Source organism: Martes martes, assembly GCF_963455335.1.
Source record: "Martes martes genome assembly, chromosome: 17".
Lineage (NCBI taxonomy): Eukaryota > Metazoa > Chordata > Mammalia > Carnivora > Mustelidae > Martes > Martes martes.
In genome coordinates this window covers 42,762,854-42,783,802 of record NC_137905.1, presented here as the reverse complement: position 1 = coordinate 42,783,802, position 20,949 = coordinate 42,762,854, and the positions used below count along the sequence as shown (strand labels likewise).

At 47.9% G+C, this 20,949-nt stretch overlaps 1 protein-coding gene across 9 annotated transcripts; it reads left to right on the top strand.

The window, feature by feature from the left end:
- The first annotated feature begins 5,061 nt into the window (after positions 1–5,061).
- On the top strand, positions 5,062–20,851 carry TYROBP (transmembrane immune signaling adaptor TYROBP). Of its 9 annotated transcripts, none has more exons than XM_080829513.1 (8): positions 5,062–5,154; positions 6,152–6,211; positions 13,984–14,141; positions 16,797–16,934; positions 17,322–17,348; positions 17,497–17,631; positions 17,800–17,843; positions 20,616–20,851. In XM_080829513.1, exons 4-8 carry the CDS (start codon positions 16,874–16,876, stop codon positions 20,679–20,681), a joined length of 333 nt encoding a protein of 110 aa, XP_080685639.1. In that variant the 5' UTR covers positions 5,062–5,154; positions 6,152–6,211; positions 13,984–14,141; positions 16,797–16,873; the 3' UTR covers positions 20,682–20,851. The 9 variants fall into 9 exon arrangements, with proteins under 9 accessions (XP_080685639.1, XP_080685634.1, XP_080685631.1 ...); XM_080829508.1 differs by having other exon boundaries at positions 5,063–5,154; positions 13,984–14,020; positions 16,522–16,934; positions 20,616–20,843; XM_080829507.1 differs by having other exon boundaries at positions 5,068–5,154; positions 16,522–16,934; positions 20,616–20,843.
- The last annotated feature ends 98 nt before the right edge of the window (positions 20,852–20,949 follow it).

Genomic DNA, 20,949 nt, shown 5'->3' with positions numbered 1-20,949 from the left:
TTTGGTGGGAGGGAGTGGCACTGAGAGCCTCTGAGATCTGAGGCAGAAAAGCAGAGAGGGATACCTTACATGAACTAAACCAGTTGTCCTCACACTTTTGTTGTGTTGGGATCACCTTAACAATAGATCTCCAGGCCCCAGTCCCAGAGTTTCTGATCCAGTACTTTTTTTTTTTTTAAAGATTTTATTTATTTATTTGTCAGAGTGAGAGAGAGAGCGAGCACAGACAGACACAGTGGCAGAGGGAGAAGTAGGCTCCCTGTGGAGCAAGGAGCCCGATGCGGGACTCGATCCCAGGATGCTGGGATCATGACCTGAGCCGAAGGCAGCCGCTTAACCAACTGAGCCACCCAGGTGTCCCTCTGATCCAGTACTTCTAGGTGAGGCCCAAACATTTGCATTTCTAACAAGTTCCCAAGGGATGCCAATGCTGTGGGTCTGGGGATCCCTGGATACACTTTGAAAACCACTGGGCTAAACCAGGGCCATCTGCTTACTTGCAGGGAACTGTCCACTACAGCTGTGCTGAAAGCTGGTGGATTGAGGGGATTTAGCATTCTAAGTGTGTGCCAGAGAAACCAATATACTTAGAGAGGTAAAGCGGGGCCCAGAAACAGAGAGGGGCAGAGGCAAAGATGCTAGTTCAACATTTACTGTAGGTATCTGGCTATGGTTTTGTGCTAAATGACACTGCACCAGACATGTGACCAAGGCAGTGTCAGGTCCTGCTTTCACTGAGCTCAAATTTCAAAAGCAAAAAAGACACTCCTCCAGACAGCCCAGAGTGATCAGGGCTGGGCTGGGAGAAACTTGGGCTGCACAGACTGGGGCTGTAATGACAGAGGCCCAGACCACAGTGGCTGGGGGTGGGGGTGGGGTGATAGGAGACACACAGGGGAAAATAATTAAGGGCTTTGATGGCAAACCGCAGGCCAGAGTGGTCAGGGCTCTGATAGAGGAAGCAGAGGGGATCCCAGAGGCAGAGTCTAACCTTTTAGGCTCCCCCAGCCCCTGTCCCCAGTCAGGAAGGCTTCCTGGAGGAGGAGACCTTTATGCTGAGGCCTGAAGGATGAGTACCAACAAAGCAGGTAGGCAAAGGGGCCCTCTGTATTGTTTGTGTGTCCTCATGCTATAGCATGTGCAGTCTGGGGCGTCCCTGCGGTACCTGGATAGTCCCGTGCATGTGTCTGTATGTGCTGTAATCCTTCATCAGCTCCTCCAAGGGGATCCTGGTGGGATGGTGGTTTGGGGGGCTCTGCTTAATTGCCGCATTTACTTAATTACAACATCTGGAGAAGGGGACAAAAGGAGCAGAAAGAGCCCCAGCAGGAAGAATGAGGTTGAACTTCCTGAGAGCTGAGGGGGCCTTGGGGGGAAGGGGACTGCTCGTATACACACACAGAACCTGCCTAAACATACAAATACGCACGGCAGACACATCCATATTCCTACATGCACGTCACGTACTCAGAGGCTCACCAAACACAGACAGGGCAGGTGCATGGAATGCGTGAACACCTGGTTTCATGTTCAAAAACAGGGGACATACACAAGTGCACACTTAGTCACACACCTCCAATACACACACACACAGACTCACACTCAGACATGTGAGAAATCATACATGCAGAAACATACTCTACTCAGATTCTCTCTTGCATGCATGGTGAGCTACATTCTCACACATGTACACAAGAAAAATATTCAGAAAGCCTATCAAACACCTACAAGGGATGGGCACACACACACGTGCATACACACATGCATGCACATGGACATTCAAATCAATGATGTCACTCTGTCAGAAAAAGAGTTTATAAATAAACTCAGGCCCCTTTCAAATTGGGGGTTGTTTGAGCAGTGATGGATAGAGGTGGTGTCCCTTTGTCCTCAACTAATACCCACCAACCCAAGTCCAGCCTCCGGGGTTCACTGGAATTAGCTCAGCTTTGTAATTAGCACATGAATCAGGACTGGGGACTAGGAACTCACTTTATTATTTTTTAAAGATTTTATTTATTTATTTGACAGAGAGAGAGAGAGCATAAGCAGGGGGAACAGGAGAGGGAGAAGCAGGCTCTCCACTGAGCAGAGATCCCAATGTGGGGTTCGGTACCAGAACCCTGGGATCAAAACCCAAGCCGAAGGCAGATGCTTAACCGATTGAGCCAGACAGGCACACCTAGGACCCTACTTTAAAACTTAGGTCTGGGGGTGCCTGAGTGGCTCAGTGGGTTAAGCCTCTGCCTTCGGCTCAGGTCATGATCTCGGGGTCCTGGGATTGAGCCCCACATCAGGCTCTCTGTTCAGCAGGGATCCTGCTTCCCCTTCTCTCTCTCTGCCTGCCTCTCTGCCTACTAGTGATCTCTGTCAAATAAATAAATAAAATCTTAAAAAAAAAAAAAAGATTAGGTCTGAAGGTGCATTCCCGTATGGATGGGTCAAAAGAGACAGGCAGGAAGATGTGTATATCCTCCCTACCTTCCCAAACATATACACTAACCACCCTAAATCAGACTGATGGGTTTCTGGTAAGCACGGACTTTTTTCAGGGCAACCACAAGATCCTGTGTATGAGACTCTGCTTAACGATGGTAGAAGACCTAACTCAATGCTTGAGGTCTGCTTTAATGACTTCCAACTGTCAGCCCGGAAGAGAACTTCCATAAGAACATCAGGGGAAAGTTTACATTTGTGCAAAGCATGGAGGGGAATATACTGGTAATTTTTGATTAGTAAACATAAAGCCTTTGGGCCACTGTATGAAACTGCTATGTGAAAGCCTGGACACCACAACTAGGGATTAGAGGTTCATGTCGCAGAATGACAGGCCGGTGTCCAAGGTTTACTGTTATCAGGGGACCAGAGAGGAAGGGTCGGAGTATCCGTGCGTACAATGTCAGCTACTGTAACAAAGAACCCTCTTGATTTCAGTGACTTCATACAATAGTTGATTTCTTGCCACAGGTGTCCTGCTTGGTTGGCAGCTGTCCTCCATCTGGTGACTCACACAGCAGACTTGTTAATCTTCTGCCTCCATTATTTCCTGGGGCTCAGAATTATCTGCTTCCACCTGGCAAATGGGAGGAGACAGGGTGGAGAAGGTTCACCATCTTAAAAAACTGGCCCCAGAAAAAAACTTTGATAAACCTCCCTTCTGTCCATATTTTACTGGGAAGAACTAGTTACATGGCCACCCTGGACGCAAGGAAGGCTGAGAATTTATTCCCAGGCTGGGTAGCTTCCTCCCAGTCACGATTATGCAGAGTTTATGGATTATAACGGACCCCACATCAACCATCACCAGATCTACAAGCTCAGGGCAGGCAGCAGGAACAGGCAGTGGGATCTCCTTCCATCGGCTGCACCAAATCTCCCTCCAGGGACACGTCTTGGCCCCACCCTGACCACCCATCCATCTATACTGGGCCCCTGCCTTTGGGCTGGGTGACCACAAATTTTACTTCTTTGAGGGAAAAGTGAATCTGGCTTGACTTGATAAATGTTTAGGTCGATGCAGAAAGAGGATGGTGAGTGTCCCATCCCCAAGCATTCTTTCCCCAAGCATTTATTGAGCCCTCGCTGTGTGTCAGACCTGATGCAGGGAATGTACCTGTGAATCAGATACGGTCCAGGCTTTGGTATTTTGTCTCCTCATAAGGCAGAAAGAGAATAGGTAATTTCTGAACTGTGGTTGTCACTGTGATATTCCGTTACGAACAAGATGGAGGAGAGGGGAGGAACAAGGACATCACCAAGTCTACCTGCCAGTGCGTGATGGTGGGTTGGGGGTGGAGGTTCAGTGAAGGGATGAGGACAACATTTAAGGAGGAGGTCACCTGGCCCAGAAGGGGGTGGGGCTTTCTAGGTGTGAATATAATCCCAGTAGGCACAGATCTGTGTGCTAATCAGAAACTAATGATTCCAGCTTCTAACACAAATGGCTTTTGATTCAAGTGCTAATCAGAAATCTGAGCTCTGTGAACAGATACTGTGCTGATTCATGTGCTAATTATAAATTTATGCTGATTGTAAACTCTGTCCTGGAGCAAGGCTAAATCACAAATTTGGGCAGAAACTCATAATCCCCAACTCAGAGATCCACATGCAAACGGCCATTTTGAGTTGATTCATGTGCTAATTACAATCTCGGGCTAATTTAACAGAGTGATCAGAGGGTGTTACCGTCTTAGTGAAGAAAAGCACCCACTGGGAAGACTGACAGCCTAAGTTCATATCCCAGCTCTGCCACTGACCAGCTGAACTGACTTTGGGCAAGTTATTCCCTTCTTTGGGCCTCAACTTCATTCTCGATAGTACCTCAAATGGCTTGTTGGGAGGATTAAATGAGATAATTCATGTACAAAGCTGGAAGCAGTGGTTCACATGTAAGTACTCTATAAGTACTAGCTGTAATGATAACAATAATATACAGCCAACAGTTCTGTCATTTCTCTCTTTTTTAAAAAGATTTTATTTATTTATTTGACAGAGAGAGAGAGTAGGCAGACAGGCAGGCAGAGAGAGGGGGAAGCAGGCTCCCTGCTGAGCAGAGAGCCTGATGAGGGACTCGATCGCAGGACCCTGAGACCATGACCTGAGCAGAAGGTAGAGGCTTAACCTACTGAGCAGCCCAGGCCCCAGTTCTGTACTCATTTCATTTAATCTTCATAATGGGCCCTACCTCCAACTTATTCACCACCACCATTCTTCCTTGGGCCAGGTGCGGGGCCCCTTCCCTCTGGACTGGCCTCCCAGAGGTTTCCAGGGCAACCTCAGTGTTCCCCAGTGCCGGCCGCTTCCGCTCCTCTCAGCACTATTCCCTGGTTTAGACATAACCGCTCATCTGCCACGTGGGGGCAGCAACACACCGCTCAGCCACTACGCGCGCGGTGCATTGTGGGGCGCGTAGTCTCGCGCGTGGGTTAAACGGTGGTTCTGGCCTACCAAGCCCACTGCATTTCCCAGAAGGCTACGCGACACCCTCTGCCTCACCTTGCTCAAATCTGGTGGCTGAGGAGGCCTCGCCCCCTCTTGGAGCGCGCCTCCAGAGCGGCGCGGGGGATTGTGGGATGTGGGAACTGAGCCCTGCGCCCTGTGGGGGGACTGCTGCGCAAGCGCGGGGGGCTGGTCAAGCCAGATGGACCTTAGCAGGTGGGTATGGGCCACTGTTCTGTCCCAGGAGTCGCAGCCGCTTTGAAGCAGCAGGGGGAAGGGTTATGGGGGGGGCGGGGGGGGCTGTGCAGTCCTTTAAGAACCAGCGAGACCCCACCGCTGTATATGTCCTGGAACCAGCCTGCGGCTCTCCTCAATCGCCACTATCCCCTGTCAGCTCTCGAGCCTGTTCATAGCGCTTTAGTCTTAAAAGAAGAAAAATCCCTTCCCCTTCTTTTCTCTCTTTTCCTTCACAGCTACCTCTCTACCCCCTTTAAAAGCAAAAAAACCAAAAACTCCACCTTATGGTAATGTTCAACGATGCATAAAACCAGAATAGTGTAATGATCCCCCAGGTACCCATCACCTTTCTTCAGCAATTATCAACATATGGCCAATCTTGTATTTTTCTGCCTCCCTCCCTGCAGAATTAGTTTAAAGCAAAATCCCAGACATCATACGCATTCATCCATAAATACTTCTTTATGTATCTCTAAAATACACGTTTCTTTAAAAAAAAAAAAACAACAACCTGTATCGCACCCAACAACAAATAATTTCTTAATTTTATTTAATACCCAACTTGTCCCGAAATTTCCCTGATTGTCTTATAAATGTCTTAACTGTTGACTGGCTCATATTAGAATCCAAACAAGATCTATGCATTGCATTTTGTTGGCACCTGTTTAAGTCTTTTATTCTAGGGCGGTTCCCCCTCCCTCTCATTTATCCCACAGTCTGATTTGGCTGGTTGCATTTCTTGGTGTCCTTTATTATGTTCTTCTGTCCCCTGTATGTCCTGCAAACTGGTAGATCTAGAGGCTGGGTCAGATTGAGGTTTAATTTATTATTTTTATTTTTTATTTTATTTTTTAAAAGATTTTATTTATTTATTTGACAGAGAGAAAGATCACAAGTAGGCAAAGAGGCAGGTGGGGGGGAGCGGGGAAGCAGGCTCCCTGCTGAGCAAAGAGCCTGATGTGGGGCTCCATTCCAGGACCCTGAGACCATGACCCGAGCGGAAGGCAGAGGCTTCACGCACTGAGCCAGCCGGGCGGTAAGAATACTTCATGGGTGATGTTGAGTTCTTCAGTCAGGAGGCACATAATAATGTCTGGATGTTTCTTTTGTGTTTGTGATATTAATATCCAGTGTTGGGTTTCAGTGTTGTCAGCCTGATCCATCCATTATAGTAACACAGGCAGACTTTAGGAGGGAAGTGTCTACATGCTCTCCCCTCCATCTCTTTTCCTCTGTTTCACAAAAAAACCCAACACTTTTGTGTTGCTAAAACTCCTCCGTGTAGCTAAACTCAAGAGGCAGTTCTCTGTCCTTAACACTAATCCTGCAACAGCCGGCCTATCCTGTGCTGTCCAGTATGGTAGGCACTAGCCACACAGGGTACTGAAGGTTTAACTAGTCCTAATTTAGATGTGCTTTAAGTATAAAAACACACTGGGATTTCAAAGACTTATTACTAAAAAAAAAAAAAAAGTAAAATATCTCAAGAGTTTTAAAAACATTGGTAACATGTAGGGGTGCCAGGGTGGCACGGAAGCATCCCATTCTTGGTTTTGGCTCAGGTCGTCATCTCGAGCTCCATGTTGAGCACGGAGTCTGCTTCAGATTCTCTCTTCTCCCTCTGCCCCTCCTGTTCGTCCTCTCTCTCTCTCTAAAGAAATTAATTAAAAAAAATTTTTTTAAAAACATTGTCAACTTGCTGAAACAAGAGTATTTGGGATGTATTAATAATAAAACATATGACTGGACTATTTTATTAAAATACTTTCACCTGTTTTTTTTTTTTCTTTTTAACTGTGGCTACTGGAAAATTTTATTTTATTTTATTTTTAAATTTATTTAAGTAATCTCTACACCCAACACAGGGCTCGAACTCATGGCTCCCATGATCAAAACTCACATGCTCTTCCGACTGAGCCAGCCAGGTGCCCCCCCCCCGCCAATTTTTAAATGATGCACATGGCTTACATTATATTTCTATTAGAAAGCATCGTTTTACACCTAGTGGTTTTCAAAGTGTGATATCTGGGTCTGCAGCAGCAGCATCATATGACAACTTGTTAGAAATGCAAATTATGTTGCTCTAGACCCACTGAACTGTAATCTCTGGGGACAAGACCCAGCAGTCTGCATTTTAACAAGTCCTCCAGACCAGTCCTGTCTGAAAACTCCCCTTCTGGTTTCTGTGACGTAGCTCTCCCAAACCCCACAACACTCTTGGTTTTGGCTTCTGCCATGTTGGGTTATCTGACAACATGGAGCCCACTTGTCTGTTTGGGCACAGTGGGCTGGAGCTGCTCTACCTGTGAGGGCCTGATGAAGATACAGATATTAGAACAGAGGGATGTTGACACATGGAGATGGTTATGCACCAGATGGAGGAGCTGGGGGGCTAAGCGGGAGCCAGCGAAGCAATCAGAAATTAGCAACAGTGGGAAGCCACTGTCACTCCACGCTGGAGGAAGAAAGGGAGGAGGTGGCATCAGGAAAGCCCAGAGACAAAGTCACCTAAAAGAAACTGGAGACCCAGTGGGACTGTCAAGCTGGCTGGAGCTGTGAGGAGGCACAACCACGGGGAGAGAGATGAATTGCCATGGCCCCTTGCTCCCACTCCAGGCTCCTGTCACTGCTTCCCACTGGCAGAACCCCAGATAAATCCAGATAAAGGGGGAGACTGGGAACTGTGGCTGGGATGCAGGCAGGAAGGGGAAGATGAGCAGTTCTGGGGGTAAATACAGCCTAGAGCAGCACAGCATGGGTTCCCTGGTAAATCAGGGTCCCCCACCATGCTCTGCTATCCCACACCAGGCCCCACTCATTGGCTTACATTACATGTCTGGCTACTATAGGATGCAGGTTAGGGTAGAATTTGCAACCCCAGTGTTTCAGTTATCTTTTGCTACAGAACAAATTGTCCAAAAATTAAGCAGCTTAAACCAACCATTTTCTTTTTCCTCTGACTCTATGGATCAGTTATTCAAGAAGGGCTCAGTGGGGCTGGGCTGTGCTCACTTGGTGTCCATCATATGGTTGAAGTCAGATGCTGAGTGGGGCTGGAAGCATTTGAAAACTCAACTGGAGGGATGCCTGGGTGGCTCAGTGGGTTAGGCAGCTGCCTTTGGCTCAGGTCTGATCCCAGGGTCCTGGGATTGAGTCCTGCATGGGGCTCCTTGCTCAGCACAGAGCCTGCTTCTCCCTCTGCCTGCCACTCCCTTGCTTGTTCTCTTTCCCTCTCTCTCTCTCTGATAGATAGATGATAGATAGATAGATAAATAAATAAAATATTAAAAAAGAAAAGAAAACTCAACTGGTCCGGGTAGCCAAGGTGGCTCACTCACATAGCTGGCAATGTTGACTGTTAGATGAAAGGTCAGTGGGCTGTTGATCAGAGCAAACACACAGGGCCACTCCAGCATGGTGCTCTCACATGGAGGCTGGCTTCTTTCTCCCAGACCGCGTGTCCCAAAAGTTCCAGGGCATTTTTTTTTTTTCTGAATTTATTTGGTCAGAGAGCCTGTATCAGCTGTTGTTGGCAACTGTCACTCCATTTCCTTCTTCCACATTCTTTTGACCTCATCCGTTCCCAACACCTGCTCAGATTCAAGGGCGGTGAGGGGGTGGGGGGAGCGGAATAGACTCCGCCCTTCGAAGGAAGTTGTGGTAAAGTCAGATGGAAAAAGGCAGGGAGAGGGGTGAAAAATTGGAACCATTTTTGTAGTCTTCCAGAGTCTCTGCTTTAGGGAGTGTATTAGGTAAGGTAAGTTACTAGCTACTGTTAACCAAGGAACCCCCAGATTTCAGTGGCTTAGTATAGTCTATTTCCTTCACACCATAGTGTAATGCAGTCAGGATCTGCAGCTGAGTCACCCCGGGAATCAGGCTCCTTCCATCCGTTGGCTCTGGGCAACTTTAGTTGGTTTGCACCTCCCTGCTCCCCGTCCTCTCTAATAGTGGTTGTTGAAAGAGGTGAGGGTCACAAGTGGGAGGTTTTTAGGGTCACACCAGTGAAACGCATTTGCTCATGTGCTGTCGGCTCACATACCTGACTGCAAGGGATGAGGGGAAATGTCCAGCTGTGTGCAAAGGAGCAAAGGGAAGCCATTTTAGTGACAAATTAGCCAGTCTCTGCTGCACATTTTAGAACGTGGTATCTCTGAAAATAGGAACGTTTTATTTATTTAGTTTTCTTGTCTATTGCCTGTCTCCCTCCACATAGGATGTAAGCTCTGTGAGGGCAGTTTTGTTCATCATTACATGTCTATCACCCATCCAGGGGCCTGGACAGTTATATATTGAATAAATGAATATGTGCATGAGTGAATAAAAGTTCAAAAACTTCAGAGGATATAATATTACAAATCCAGTAAGACTGATATTTTTTTAAAAGATTTTATTTATTTATTTGACAGACAGAGATCACAAGTAGGCAGAGAGGCAGGCACAGAGAGAGGGGGAGGCAGGCTCCCTGCTGAGCAGAGAGCCCGATGTGGGGCTCGATCCCAGGACCCCAAGATCATGACCTGAGCCGAAGGCAGAGGCTTTAACCCACTGAGCCACCCAGGCGCCCCAAGACAGATATTTCTAAGGGAGTTTTAGAAACAGGAGAAATTGCTCATGTGTAATGAGCACTTAGATAGGACATAGGTTAGTAGGATATGAACCCTATTATAGAATTCTACATAACAGTGGCTTAAACAAAGTAGAAGTTTGTTTCTCTCTCACCAATAAACCAAGTATAAACAGTCCAGGGCTTCATGGTATCAGAGATCCAGGCTGCTTTAACCTATGGTTTTGCCGTCCGTTGGGGAACAGCCTGACCTTCGTGGTCCAAGATGGCTCCCACCACTTCCACATTCCAGGCAGTGGGAAGAAGAAAGAGGAAACAGACTCACCCCACAGCTCTTTCTTAGCATAGGTGAACTGAGAAATGAAATCTTAGCTTTGGTGTCTAATATATTTTGCCCTCTGTAGTGTGATGGTTGTTTCCTTGGTTCCTTTCCAGGGCAAAGAGCAGAGGTCTAACAGCAAGGTCAGGTCACAGATGAACAGTTGAAGGGAATATAGGTGCTCGTTCCGGGTTCATACAAATAATTTACAAAAAGGGGCAGGACGAAAACTTGCATATATGATATGGTCAGAAATCTGAAGTATTTGCATGTACATTGTCATATCTATTGATTCTGCTTGTTCTTGTTCATGTTGTCTTAGACTTGTAGGAAGACTCTGAAGACCAAATACAGTTGTATGTTACTCCAGAGGGGATATTAATCCAGGACAAGACCTAGGTTTACCTGGCTTAGGGCATATAAGGATAAGCTATTAGTTCACATGAAGGCTACGTGACTTTGAGCTCACTCTTACCTTGAGTGCGACAGCATTCAGATCCCAGCTTAAAATGAAGAGCTGATGTTCAGACTCTCTGGTCAGGGTGGGTCTGGGCATTTACTTCTGCCTCTCTAGTCCCAAACTGTCTTCTGGATTGGAAAATGCCCGTAGAACAATGTGAAAGCATTTCTTCTGAAGGCATTTGCGCTCCGGGTTCCTCTCTTGTTTTATTTTGGATTTGGGGTAGTATTTCCTTACCCTTTTACCAGTGCTTTGCTACTTAGAGTAAATCTTCCCATATATTTCATCCTGCATTTTCATTTGTTCTTCAGTGAGATGGTGCTTTCTGATTTCTTAGACCACTATTACTGGCAGCAGAAGTCCCGTCTTTTTATCCCCCTGCCTTTATGTATTTGTTGTGTTTTCTGAAATTAAAATATTTTTTAATGATTATGCAAGTTAGAAATACTCCCTGTAAAAACAGAAACTTTAAAAATAAAGAAAATAGAAGCAACCTAAATCTCACCACCCAGAGATTCCACTGTTGATATTCTCTTGAATGTCATTCAGTTTATGCTGTGCGGATAAACACAATTTTACATGCAAAATTTGATATAAAAGGCATCTTGTTATACACATTATTGTTATCATCTATTTCTTTCACTTGCAACCCTGTTTTGCTCTTATCCTCCCCGATCTCCTATCCTGACCCCCAGGTCACCGGTGTTACCAATGGTGGCAGCCTGAGGTGTCTCCTTCCACAACTTTATGCATCACCTCTCAATATGCAAACCTATATCTACATGTTTACAAGGGATTCTTTTGGTCACTGTTTGGCCTCATACTGTATTCTCTTCTCTCTATCTTACTTTTCTCAATTAAAATCCCTTCAAACCAGCTTGAAGAATTCTCTTTCATTTATAATGACTGCATTGATGACATAGATGAACCACAATTGATATATCCATGGATCATTGCTCTAATTATATTTCAGAGACCTTCATTTCACAAATAAAAAGTCAGTTGTTGTGGTCTAGGATGTCTGTCCATGCCCAGTGTCAGGGTCATGTTCCTGCCAAGAGGAAGAATAGAGAAAGGGAGCCCACATCTTTGCCTCTAGGGACACAACCTGGAAGTTGTTTCTTCCCACATTCCACTGGCCAGCAGACAGTGACAAGATCTCACTGGGCTCCAAAGAGGCTGAGAAACATAGCCTCGGCTAGGAGACCAGATGCCCAATTACAAATTCTATTTTTTTTCAAAGATTTTATTTATTTATTTGAGAGAGAGACAGTGAGAGAGAGCATGAGCGAGGAGAAGGTCAGAGGGAGAAGCAGACTCCCCGTGGAGCTGGGAGCCCAATGCGGGACTCGATCCTGAGACTCCGGGATCATGACCTGAGCCCAAGGCAGTCGTCCAACCAACTGAGCCACCCAGGCGTCCCTACAAATTCTATTTTAATAGAAGGGGAGAAAACAATGCCCATCACCGGATCCTGCTTCATTCATTCACCTTGCAAGTCAGTATTTGCCAGCATTTTCCCAGAAGTCAAAGTGGGAAACATCTGTTTACTTGTCAGCGTTGCAACTGGTAGGAAATAAAGACATCATGAAACCTCTTTACCGGTTCTTTTGGTGCTTACAATTTTCATCTCTTTAAAACAGTTTTTTTTTTTTCAGGTAGAATTTACATAGAGTAAAATACATCCTTTTTAGTATATTGTTTTGTGAGTTTTGACAAGTGCATACAGCCATGTAATCTTCACCACAAGAAAAATAGAGAATTATTTTTTTTTCAATTTTTATTTTTTTATTTGAGAGAGAGAGAGAGCACAGAGGGAGAGGGAGAGGCAGACTCCCCACTGAGCAGAGAGCCTGGCATGGGATTTGATCCCAAGACCCCAAGATCATGCCCTGAGCTGAAGGCAAACATTCAACTGACTGAGCCATGCAGGTACCCTCCCCCCCCGCCTTTTAAAAAGATTTTATTTATTATTTCTTTGAGAGAGAGAGAGAGAAGCAGACACCCTGCTGAGCAGCTAGCCTGCCAGGACCCTGGAACCTTGACCTGAACCACAGGCAGATGCTTAACCGACTGAGCCACCCAGGTGCTCCTCAAGAAATTTTTAATTTAGAGAATTTTGAAAAGATGAAACATAAAAGAGTATGAGGAGTCCTCCACAGTCTATCTACCCCCCGACAACCATCCAACTAGGGCCCATCCTTTCCCACTCATTCTCCTCCCCTGTGTGGTTATGTATGTAGCATCGTATTTTACCTGGAAATAGTTTGGTATTCACATCAGAATTTTATCTGAAAGTGAGAAGAAGAAGGAGGTGCCTTAAGCACAGTCCCTCAGTGTGTGCCATTTCCAGGCAGGCTACCTGGCTTGCAACTGCCCGCACTGTGACTGTCTTAGGACTCCTTCCACAAGTTGGAGCTACCTACACCCACCTCTTGACTCTGGTCATTAAACCAAGGTTACGCCTGACCCAGATGAGGCAGTCACGTTCTTCATTGCATACAGTAGAAGCACTAACTCGTTTAAACAGCAAACGGGATGTGTTCAAGAATGTTAGGGCCCATCCACCACGTTCTTTGTCAAAGCAAAAGGCACTGAGGCTTCTTCTGTCTTCTCCCTCTTTCATTTTGATGATGTTGCCCTCATCTACTTGTTCTAAGATTCCTACATTCAAATTCCAGGGAATGAGGAAATCAGGAAGAGTGGAATGCATCCTTCCACAAAGGCTAGGACTTCTAAATTGCTCATTTATTCCCACATTGCTTATCAGCCAGAACAAAGTTCTATGACCACTCTAAACACAAATGAGGCCAGATGCCCTGCTGAAAATTTCATGGAAGAAGAAGCAGGAGGATATTGGCAGACACTAGCATTCTTATCTGACAAGTGATCAATTCAAAAAGAAATGGTGGGCATGTCTGGGATCCCTTAGACCTCGGCAGGGTTCAAGAGCCACCCTTCATCCAACCCATTACTGGTGGCCATTTATTGAAATATTGAAAGAGTATTTACTGAGCATCTACTATATGTGCTGAGGATATAACAGTGAACAAGGCAGGAAGGTTCCTGTTCTCATGGAGTTCCATTCTAGAGAAAGTAGCAGACAGGAAAAATGGGAACACACAGTTCAGAGAACTTCAGGTATGATAAATACAGGAAGAAAATGAAATTGATGGTGGGAGGTGGCTTGAGTGGTGGTGGGCAAGAGAGGCCTCTGTGAGGGTGTGACATTTGAGCTGAGATCTGGAGGGTGAGAAAGGGCTGACTCTACATGAACTTTGAGAAAAGCATCATAGGCAGGGGGAACAGCAGGTACAAAGGCCCTGGGGTGAGAATGAACTTGACTTAAACAGAAGGCCCGTGTAGCTGGAGTAGGGGAAGCGAGGGAAAGAGGGGTAGGAGGGGAGGACAGAAAGATGGGCAGGTCTTTATGTAAATATATGCTTTATTTCTCTTGGGTAGATGCCTGCTTCTGTGGGATTGCTGGATCTCTGAGTAGGTGAATATTTACCTTTATGAGAAACTACCAAATTCTTTTCCAAAGTGGTGGTTCTGCTTTTCATTTCCACTAGCAGCGTGAGATTTCCAATTGCTCCCCGTCTCTGCGGACACTTGAGAGGGTCAGTCTTTTTCATTTTAGTCACTCCAGTGGGTGTGTAATGGTATTTCATTGTGGTTTTAATTCGTATTTCCCTAATGACTAATGATGTTGAACGCTTTCACGCATGCTTATTGGCCATCCGGGTTTCTTCTTCTGTGATGTATCTGTTCACATTTTTTGGCCACTTACAAAATTGGTTCTCTGACTTTTCAAAAAGCCTCCTCTGACCACTACGGGGAGGATGGGTTGTAGGGGGCAAAAGTAGAAGCAGGGAGAGTAGGGAGGGGCTGTCGCTTCCACAGAGACAAGCTTCCTCACAGGCTCACCACATTGCCTGCTTTCTGGCAAAGTCAGCCTGGGCCTTGCCCAACTCTTGGGCTGCTTGCCAGGACAGATTAAGACACTTCACAGATCTCATGGGAGGTGAAGCAGCCCTACTTCCTAGAGCCTGGCACTGGGTGAGGGGTGTCTCCCAGTCAGCTGGGTGCCCTCCAGCTCACCCTTTTTTCATCCAATGGCCCATCTACCCACAGAGAGCCCAGGCCGACCAGCCCGGATCAGCATTCTGTGCTCCGTACCAGTATAGTCGTACCAGTTGCTAACATATTTAATACTTTTAGTTGGTAAGGAGCCCTACTCCCCGCCCCCCCCCCCCCCCCGCAGATATCTGCCACCACCTCAGTCTGTTCCTTTGGGATACCTCGGACTTCCCCACATCTCAGCCACTAAAAGGGGGGGTGGGCTCCTGGACCCAGACCCGGCTGTATGGCCACATTTGCTTGATTGGTTGGTGCACAAGTGTGCTGGCTATTTCTGGGGACAGCTCGGGCCTGGCTGGAGTCAGGAGGACCAGACCGGGAGGCCGAGTCTGAGGGGTTGAGAGAGGCTGGTTATCAAGGTGAGCCCAGAACTGGAGACTTGAAATACTAACAATAACAGTAATGAGGAGGACGGTGATTAAGAGTCACTGAGCAGGGCGCCTGGGTGGCTCAGTGGGTTAAAGCCTCTGCCTTCGGCTCAGGTCATGATCCCAGGGTCCTGGGATCGAGTCCCACATCGGGCTCTCTGCTCAGCAGCGAGCCTGCTTCCCTTCCTCTCTCTCTGCCTGCCTCTCTGCCTACCTGTGATCTCTGTCTGTCAAATTAAATAAAATCTTTAAAAAAAAAAAAAAAGAGTCACTGAGCAGATAGAACATGCCAGGCAGACATTACTCTGAGAGACCTCACAAAATCCTCACAATAAAACTGGACCACAGCAGCTGTGCCCCTCACAGTCTGCTCCCCCAGCCCAGCCACAGTGAGCCCGAGAGCACTGAGTGCTGGAGTCAGATGAAGCCCTTCCAGGCTCAGAGCTTCCCCAGCTCTCTGAAAGCCCGGAGGCTCATTCAGCTTCCTCCATCTCGAGGCCCTCTGGGGCCTGTTTTTCTGCGCCCACTGCAGGCCTGGTGGTGGTAGTGGTGGGGATGTTGGTTCTTTAGAGACTGGACGGGGCCAGACCTGGGTGCTCGTGGCTGTTGGCAGCCAGTGCTACCTGGGACTGGGCCCTGGCCCTCCTCCGGCTTCCAAATCCCCCCACCAGGAAGGGCCACTCAGAATCTGTCCCATGACCAGCATCCAATTTCCCCTTTTCTCTCCTGAGACCAGGCCCAGGGAGCTATGGGGTGTGACGCCTGGGTGGGGGAGGGGGGCTTCCTGCCGTGGGCCCATCCCCCCAGTGCCCTAACCTCAGGTTCCTCCTAGCCAGCCCCAGCTCAGGCTCCGGTGGTGGTGGTGGTGGCGGCGGGGACTAGAAGTCCCTGTCTCCTCCTGGGTGGCCTTCCCTCTGTCCTCACTTCCAGCTACTTCCTCATTCGGTGGTGCAACGCAGCCCAGCCCAGTGGTCCGCATGTCATGCCCCACTCGCCTCCCTCCAAACCCCCAATCCTGTGTCTGTGCTGTCTGTATCTGTGTCCCTGTCTATCCCTCTCTCTCCTTGGCCTCGCCACCCCTTTCTCCTTCCGTATCTTTCCTCTTGGCTCTTTTTTCCTTCTCTCTAAGGGTCAAATATCTGTCTTTGTGTCCTGTGTTTCCTTACCAAATTTATTTGCTATGTGACCTTGGGCAAGTGTCTGCACCTTTCTGTACAACGGGGATGACGATGACAAGGGCGTCTACCTCAGATGGCTGCTGTGGAATTAAAAGTGTTAACACCTTAGGACAGAATGCCTGCAGCTCATTAGTGCCCATATCCTGAGGGCTCTCTTAATATCCTATAAACATCACAAAGTTCTGATTATCAAATAATTATAGCTGGTGCTTATAAAAAGCTGACAAGTGTCAGACCCTGTTCTAGAGACATTAATCCATTTGCTCCCCACAAACTCCTACAAAATAGGCACTATTTTCCTCCTTATTTTACAGATAAGGAAACTGAGGCCCAGAGAGGTTGGATGACTTGTTCAAGGTTGCCCAGGCAGGAAGAGGCAAAGCTGGCTTCAGTCATAGTACTAACTTCCTGGTACACTGATGGCTGACCCCCGACTGGGCACATGAACCCTTTCCCCTTTTATGTCCAGTGATTAGGGGCTACAGCATGGCCCCCTGGGGGTGTCTTGGCCTGATTCTTCCTGGCGTTATCTGTCTCTGTCCCTCCTCCTCTACTGTCCCCTCCTCCCTCCTGCCACCGCCCACCTCAGACTTCCTCCTTCACTCGGACGCAACACCACATCCCACCGGCCCTTGGACTCCGGTGTCCAGCGGTGTTGCCTGCGTCATGGGGGTCCTTGGACCTTCCACCAGGCTCCTGTTCCTGCCTCTCCTTCTGACTCTGTGTGGTGAGTTGGGGGCTATCACAGCTGCCTCCCGAGTCCCTGGGCTCAGCTTGGGGCAGAGCAGGGAGCAGGGTAGAGAGAGAACCAAAAGGGGAGAAGGGGGAAAGCAGAACCCCAGCCCCCCAAAACTTATGGCTGTCTCCCAGAGCCTGAGACCCCAAGATGTGGCCTCTGGTAGCAGCGGGGGGAGGGGACTCTACCAGTGTTGCAACAGAACAAGTCGAGGTAGAAGTTAACACAGTCAGTGACCTTGACGCTGGCCCACAGGTCCCACCAGACATGGCTTTCCACTCTTATCTCCTGGCTCTCGGGACCCACCCTCCCCAGCTTCTGCCCCCACCCTCCAGTCACAACCCCCTGCCTCAGTTTACCTTCTTTTTCTCTCCTCAGGTTTCAGCTTTGTCCAGGCACAGGACGGTAGGCCTAGACTCTGCAGTCCCCTTCCCTACCTCCCAAAGAACTCCCCATCTCTGTTCCCCAAGCTCTCCAAACCTTCCCCTGTTGACACCTCCTCCCAGTTCCCAGCCCCCACTGACAACCCCCAACCCCTGTCTCACATTCTCAGGATGCAACTGCTCTGTGGTGAGTCCCGGGGTGCTGGCGGGGATCGTGCTGGGGGACCTGGTGCTGACCCTCCTCATTGCCTTGGCTGTGTACTCCTTGGGCCGGCTCTTCCCTCGGGGGCGAGGGGCTGTGGAGGGTGAGTGGGGCTGGAGGGGATAGCCTGGGGCCCTCTGAGGGAGGGGTAAGCTCCCAAGTCACAACCAGCCAAAGGGACAATGATGGAGGGGCTGATTTTGTAGCAGCAAAAGGATCCCAGTTCACCGCCTTAACTCTGCATTCTGCACTACCCCCCAACCCCCAACAGTGACCAGGAAACAGCGCATCACTGAGACAGAGTCGCCTTATCAGGTGAGAAAACCCGCTTTTCTTCCTCACATCTCACTCTTACCCTGTGGGTGTCTGTCTTAAACACTTCCCCAGTCCTTCTAGAACCTAGACCCTAAAGCCAATTTCTCAGCAGCATTTCAAACCCTCAAAGACTCATGGAGAGCATCTGTCCAAAACTGCTTTCTTTTCTTTTCTTTTCTTTTTTTTAAAGATTTTATTTATTTATTTGACACAGAGAGAGAGATCACAAGTAGGCAGAGCAGCAGGCAGAGACAGAGGGGAAGCAGGCTCCCCGCCGAGCAGAGAGCCCGATGTGGGGCTAGATCCCAGGACCCTGAGATCATGACCTGAGCCGAAGGCAGAAGCTTTAACCCACTGAGCTACCCAGGCGCCCCTTTTCTTTCTTTCTTTCTTTTTAAGATTTTATTTATTGGGGCTCCTGGGTGGCTCAGAGGGTTAAGCCTTTGCCTTCAGCTCAGGTCATAATCTCAGGGTTCTGGGATCGAGTCCCTCATCGGGCTCTCTGCTCAGCAGGGAGCCTGTTTCCCCCTCTCTCTCTGCCTGCTGCTCCGCCTACTTGTGATTTCTCTCTGTCAAATAAATAAATAAAATCTTTAAAAAAACCTACTTATAAGATTTTATTTATTTGACAGAGAGAGACACAGTGAGAGAGGGAACACAAGCACAGGGAGAGGGGATGGGAGAAGCGGGCCTCCCACAGAGCAGGGAGCCTGATGAGGGACTTGATCCCAGGACCCTGGGATCATGACCCGAGCTGAAGGCAGACGCCCAATGACTGAGCCACCCAAACACCCCACAAAACTGCTTTCAATGATCAATCATGACCTTATGCTCAGCTTAAAACATGTGAGGAAATACAGGGAGGGCTTTACCTTCGCAAGGGCAAATGCAGGCCTTAGCGAGAAGGCAGGCATGGAATTGTTCGGGACAGGATGATTTCTGGGAGAAGCTCTAGAAAGGCAGAGGACATGTTTCAGCCCTAATTTGGTAATCTGAAAAGAGAAGTTCTAGGATTTTTTGGTCCTGTATCCCTTTGAGAACCTGATGAAAGCGAGAGACTCCTCAGAAAAATCCACACAAAAATTTACGAAATTGTGAATATAATCTAGGGGTGGTACAGGGATCTTGAAACCCTTCTTAAGAACCACCGTGCAGGGGCACATGGATGGCTTAGTAGGTTAAGCACCTGACTCTTGATTTTGGCTCAGGTCATGATCTCAGGGTTGTGGGATCTAGTCCCCGCTGGCTCTGTGCTCAGTGGGGAGTCTGCTTGGGATTCTCTCTCTCCCTCTCCCTCTGCCCCTCCCCTCCCACTCTTGCTCTCTGTCAAATAAATAAATCTTTATTTATTTATTTATTTTAGATTTTATTTATTTATTTGACAGACAGAGATCACAAGTAGGTGGAGAGGCAGGCAGAGAGAGAGAGGAGGAAGCAGGCTCCCTGCGGAGCAGAGAGCCCGATGTGTGGCTTGATCCCAGGACTCTGGGATCATGACCTGAGCCCATCCCAGGACCCTGGGATCATGACCTGAGCCGAAGGCAGAGGCTTTAACCCACTGAGCCACCCAGGTGCCCCTAAATAAATCTTTAAAAAAAAAAAATTCTCCCCCTCCTCCCCCTCCACGTGTGCACACACATTCTCTCTCTCTCAAAACAAAAACAAAAACAAAAACAACAACCTCAATGAGAGGTATCTTTCCATTGCTTGCCTCTTTATCAATGCCTTTCTCAACTCTTTAGGGGGTCAAGGGCTTCTATGAGAATCTAATGGAGGCCAAACAGACCCCTTCCCATAAAGGTGCATACCCAGACCAGTCATTTGCATATGATTTCAGGGACTCAGTCTGAGGGCTGCCTCTTGGGGCCATTAGACCTCTCCTCCCAAAACTGTAAGCCTTGTTCTGTGAAGTCTCTTACTTATTTGCAGCCAGCTTTGCTTTGTGTCACTTGTGGATAAAAAGTCTCTTTGTAAAGCATAAGCATCTTGAGTTTGGCTTTGTGAGGTCCAGAAGAATGAGGGAACTTTTCAGTCATCAGGGGCCGTGAAATTTTAGGGCAAGGCATTATTCCAATTTATTCATCCTTAGGTGGAATTTGTTGAGCCCCTACATAGCAACAGAGTTTACATCCTAGGAGATGGACCTGAAGCAAATTAAGAAATAAGATAATTTGAGGAGGAAATAACAACTGGTGTGACAGGACCTGGAGTGTGTGTGTGGTGGGGAGAAGTTAGATGGCAAAATCAAGAAACACTTCTCTGAGGAAGTGACATGAGCTGAGACTTGAAGGGGGAGAAGGAACCATCCATGGGAATATCCAGGAAAGCAGTGTTCGGGCAGAGAGAACAGCTTGTGCAAAGGCCCTGAGGCTGGGGTGTAATGATGAGGCAGAGGAGACAGGGAAACACTAAATGCAGTTGATTAAAATCCAGATCTTTGGGGTGCCTGGGTGGCTTAGTGGGTTAAGCCTCTGCCTTCGGCTCAGGTCATGGTCTCAGGGTCCTGGGATCAAGCCCCGCATCAGGCTCTCTGCTCAGTGGGGAGCCTGCTTCCTCCTCTCTCTCTGCCTTCCTCTGCCTACTTGTGACCTCTCTCTGTCCAATAAATAAATAAAATCTTAAAAAAAAAATAAAATCCAGATCTTTTCCATGGCTACAAGGTTGAAGAAGCTGCTAGGAGCTGTATAGGCCACTGGGAGAAGGCTGAACTTTTTTTAAGTTTATTCAGTGGACCTTACCCACTAACGGTTCCCACCTTGTCCCTCCCATTAGGAGCTCCAAGGTCAGAGGTCAGATGTCTACAGTGACCTCAACACACAGAGGCCATATTACAAATGAGCCCACATTGCAGCAGTCAACAACCTGATGCCTGGATCGGGTCATTCCTGATGCCTCCCCAGCACCCTATTCCTACTCCCACCAAGATACAGATCCTCAGAATGCCCTGCCCGAGGGGTCAGACTTCTCTCCACTACTGCCCCCAAATAAACACGGCACACAAAACACTGTTGAGTTATTCCAGATCTCTCAGCTGAGGGGGCAGGGCTATGTGGGGTTCTGGGAGGTCATGGACCCAGAAACAGCTAAGTGGGAGGGAGGCTTTGGG

Coding starts and splice junctions, on each gene's coding strand:
- TYROBP (XM_080829508.1), top strand. CDS start 16,694: ATGGCCCCCTGGGGGTGTCTTGGCCTGATTCTTCCTGGCGTTATCTGT. Junction 16,935..17,321: donor TCTCCTTCTGACTCTGTGTG/GTGAGTTGGGGG, acceptor TTCTCTCCTCAG/GTTTCAGCTTTGTCCAGGCA. Junction 17,632..17,799: donor GGGGCGAGGGGCTGTGGAGG/GTGAGTGGGGCT, acceptor AACCCCCAACAG/TGACCAGGAAACAGCGCATC.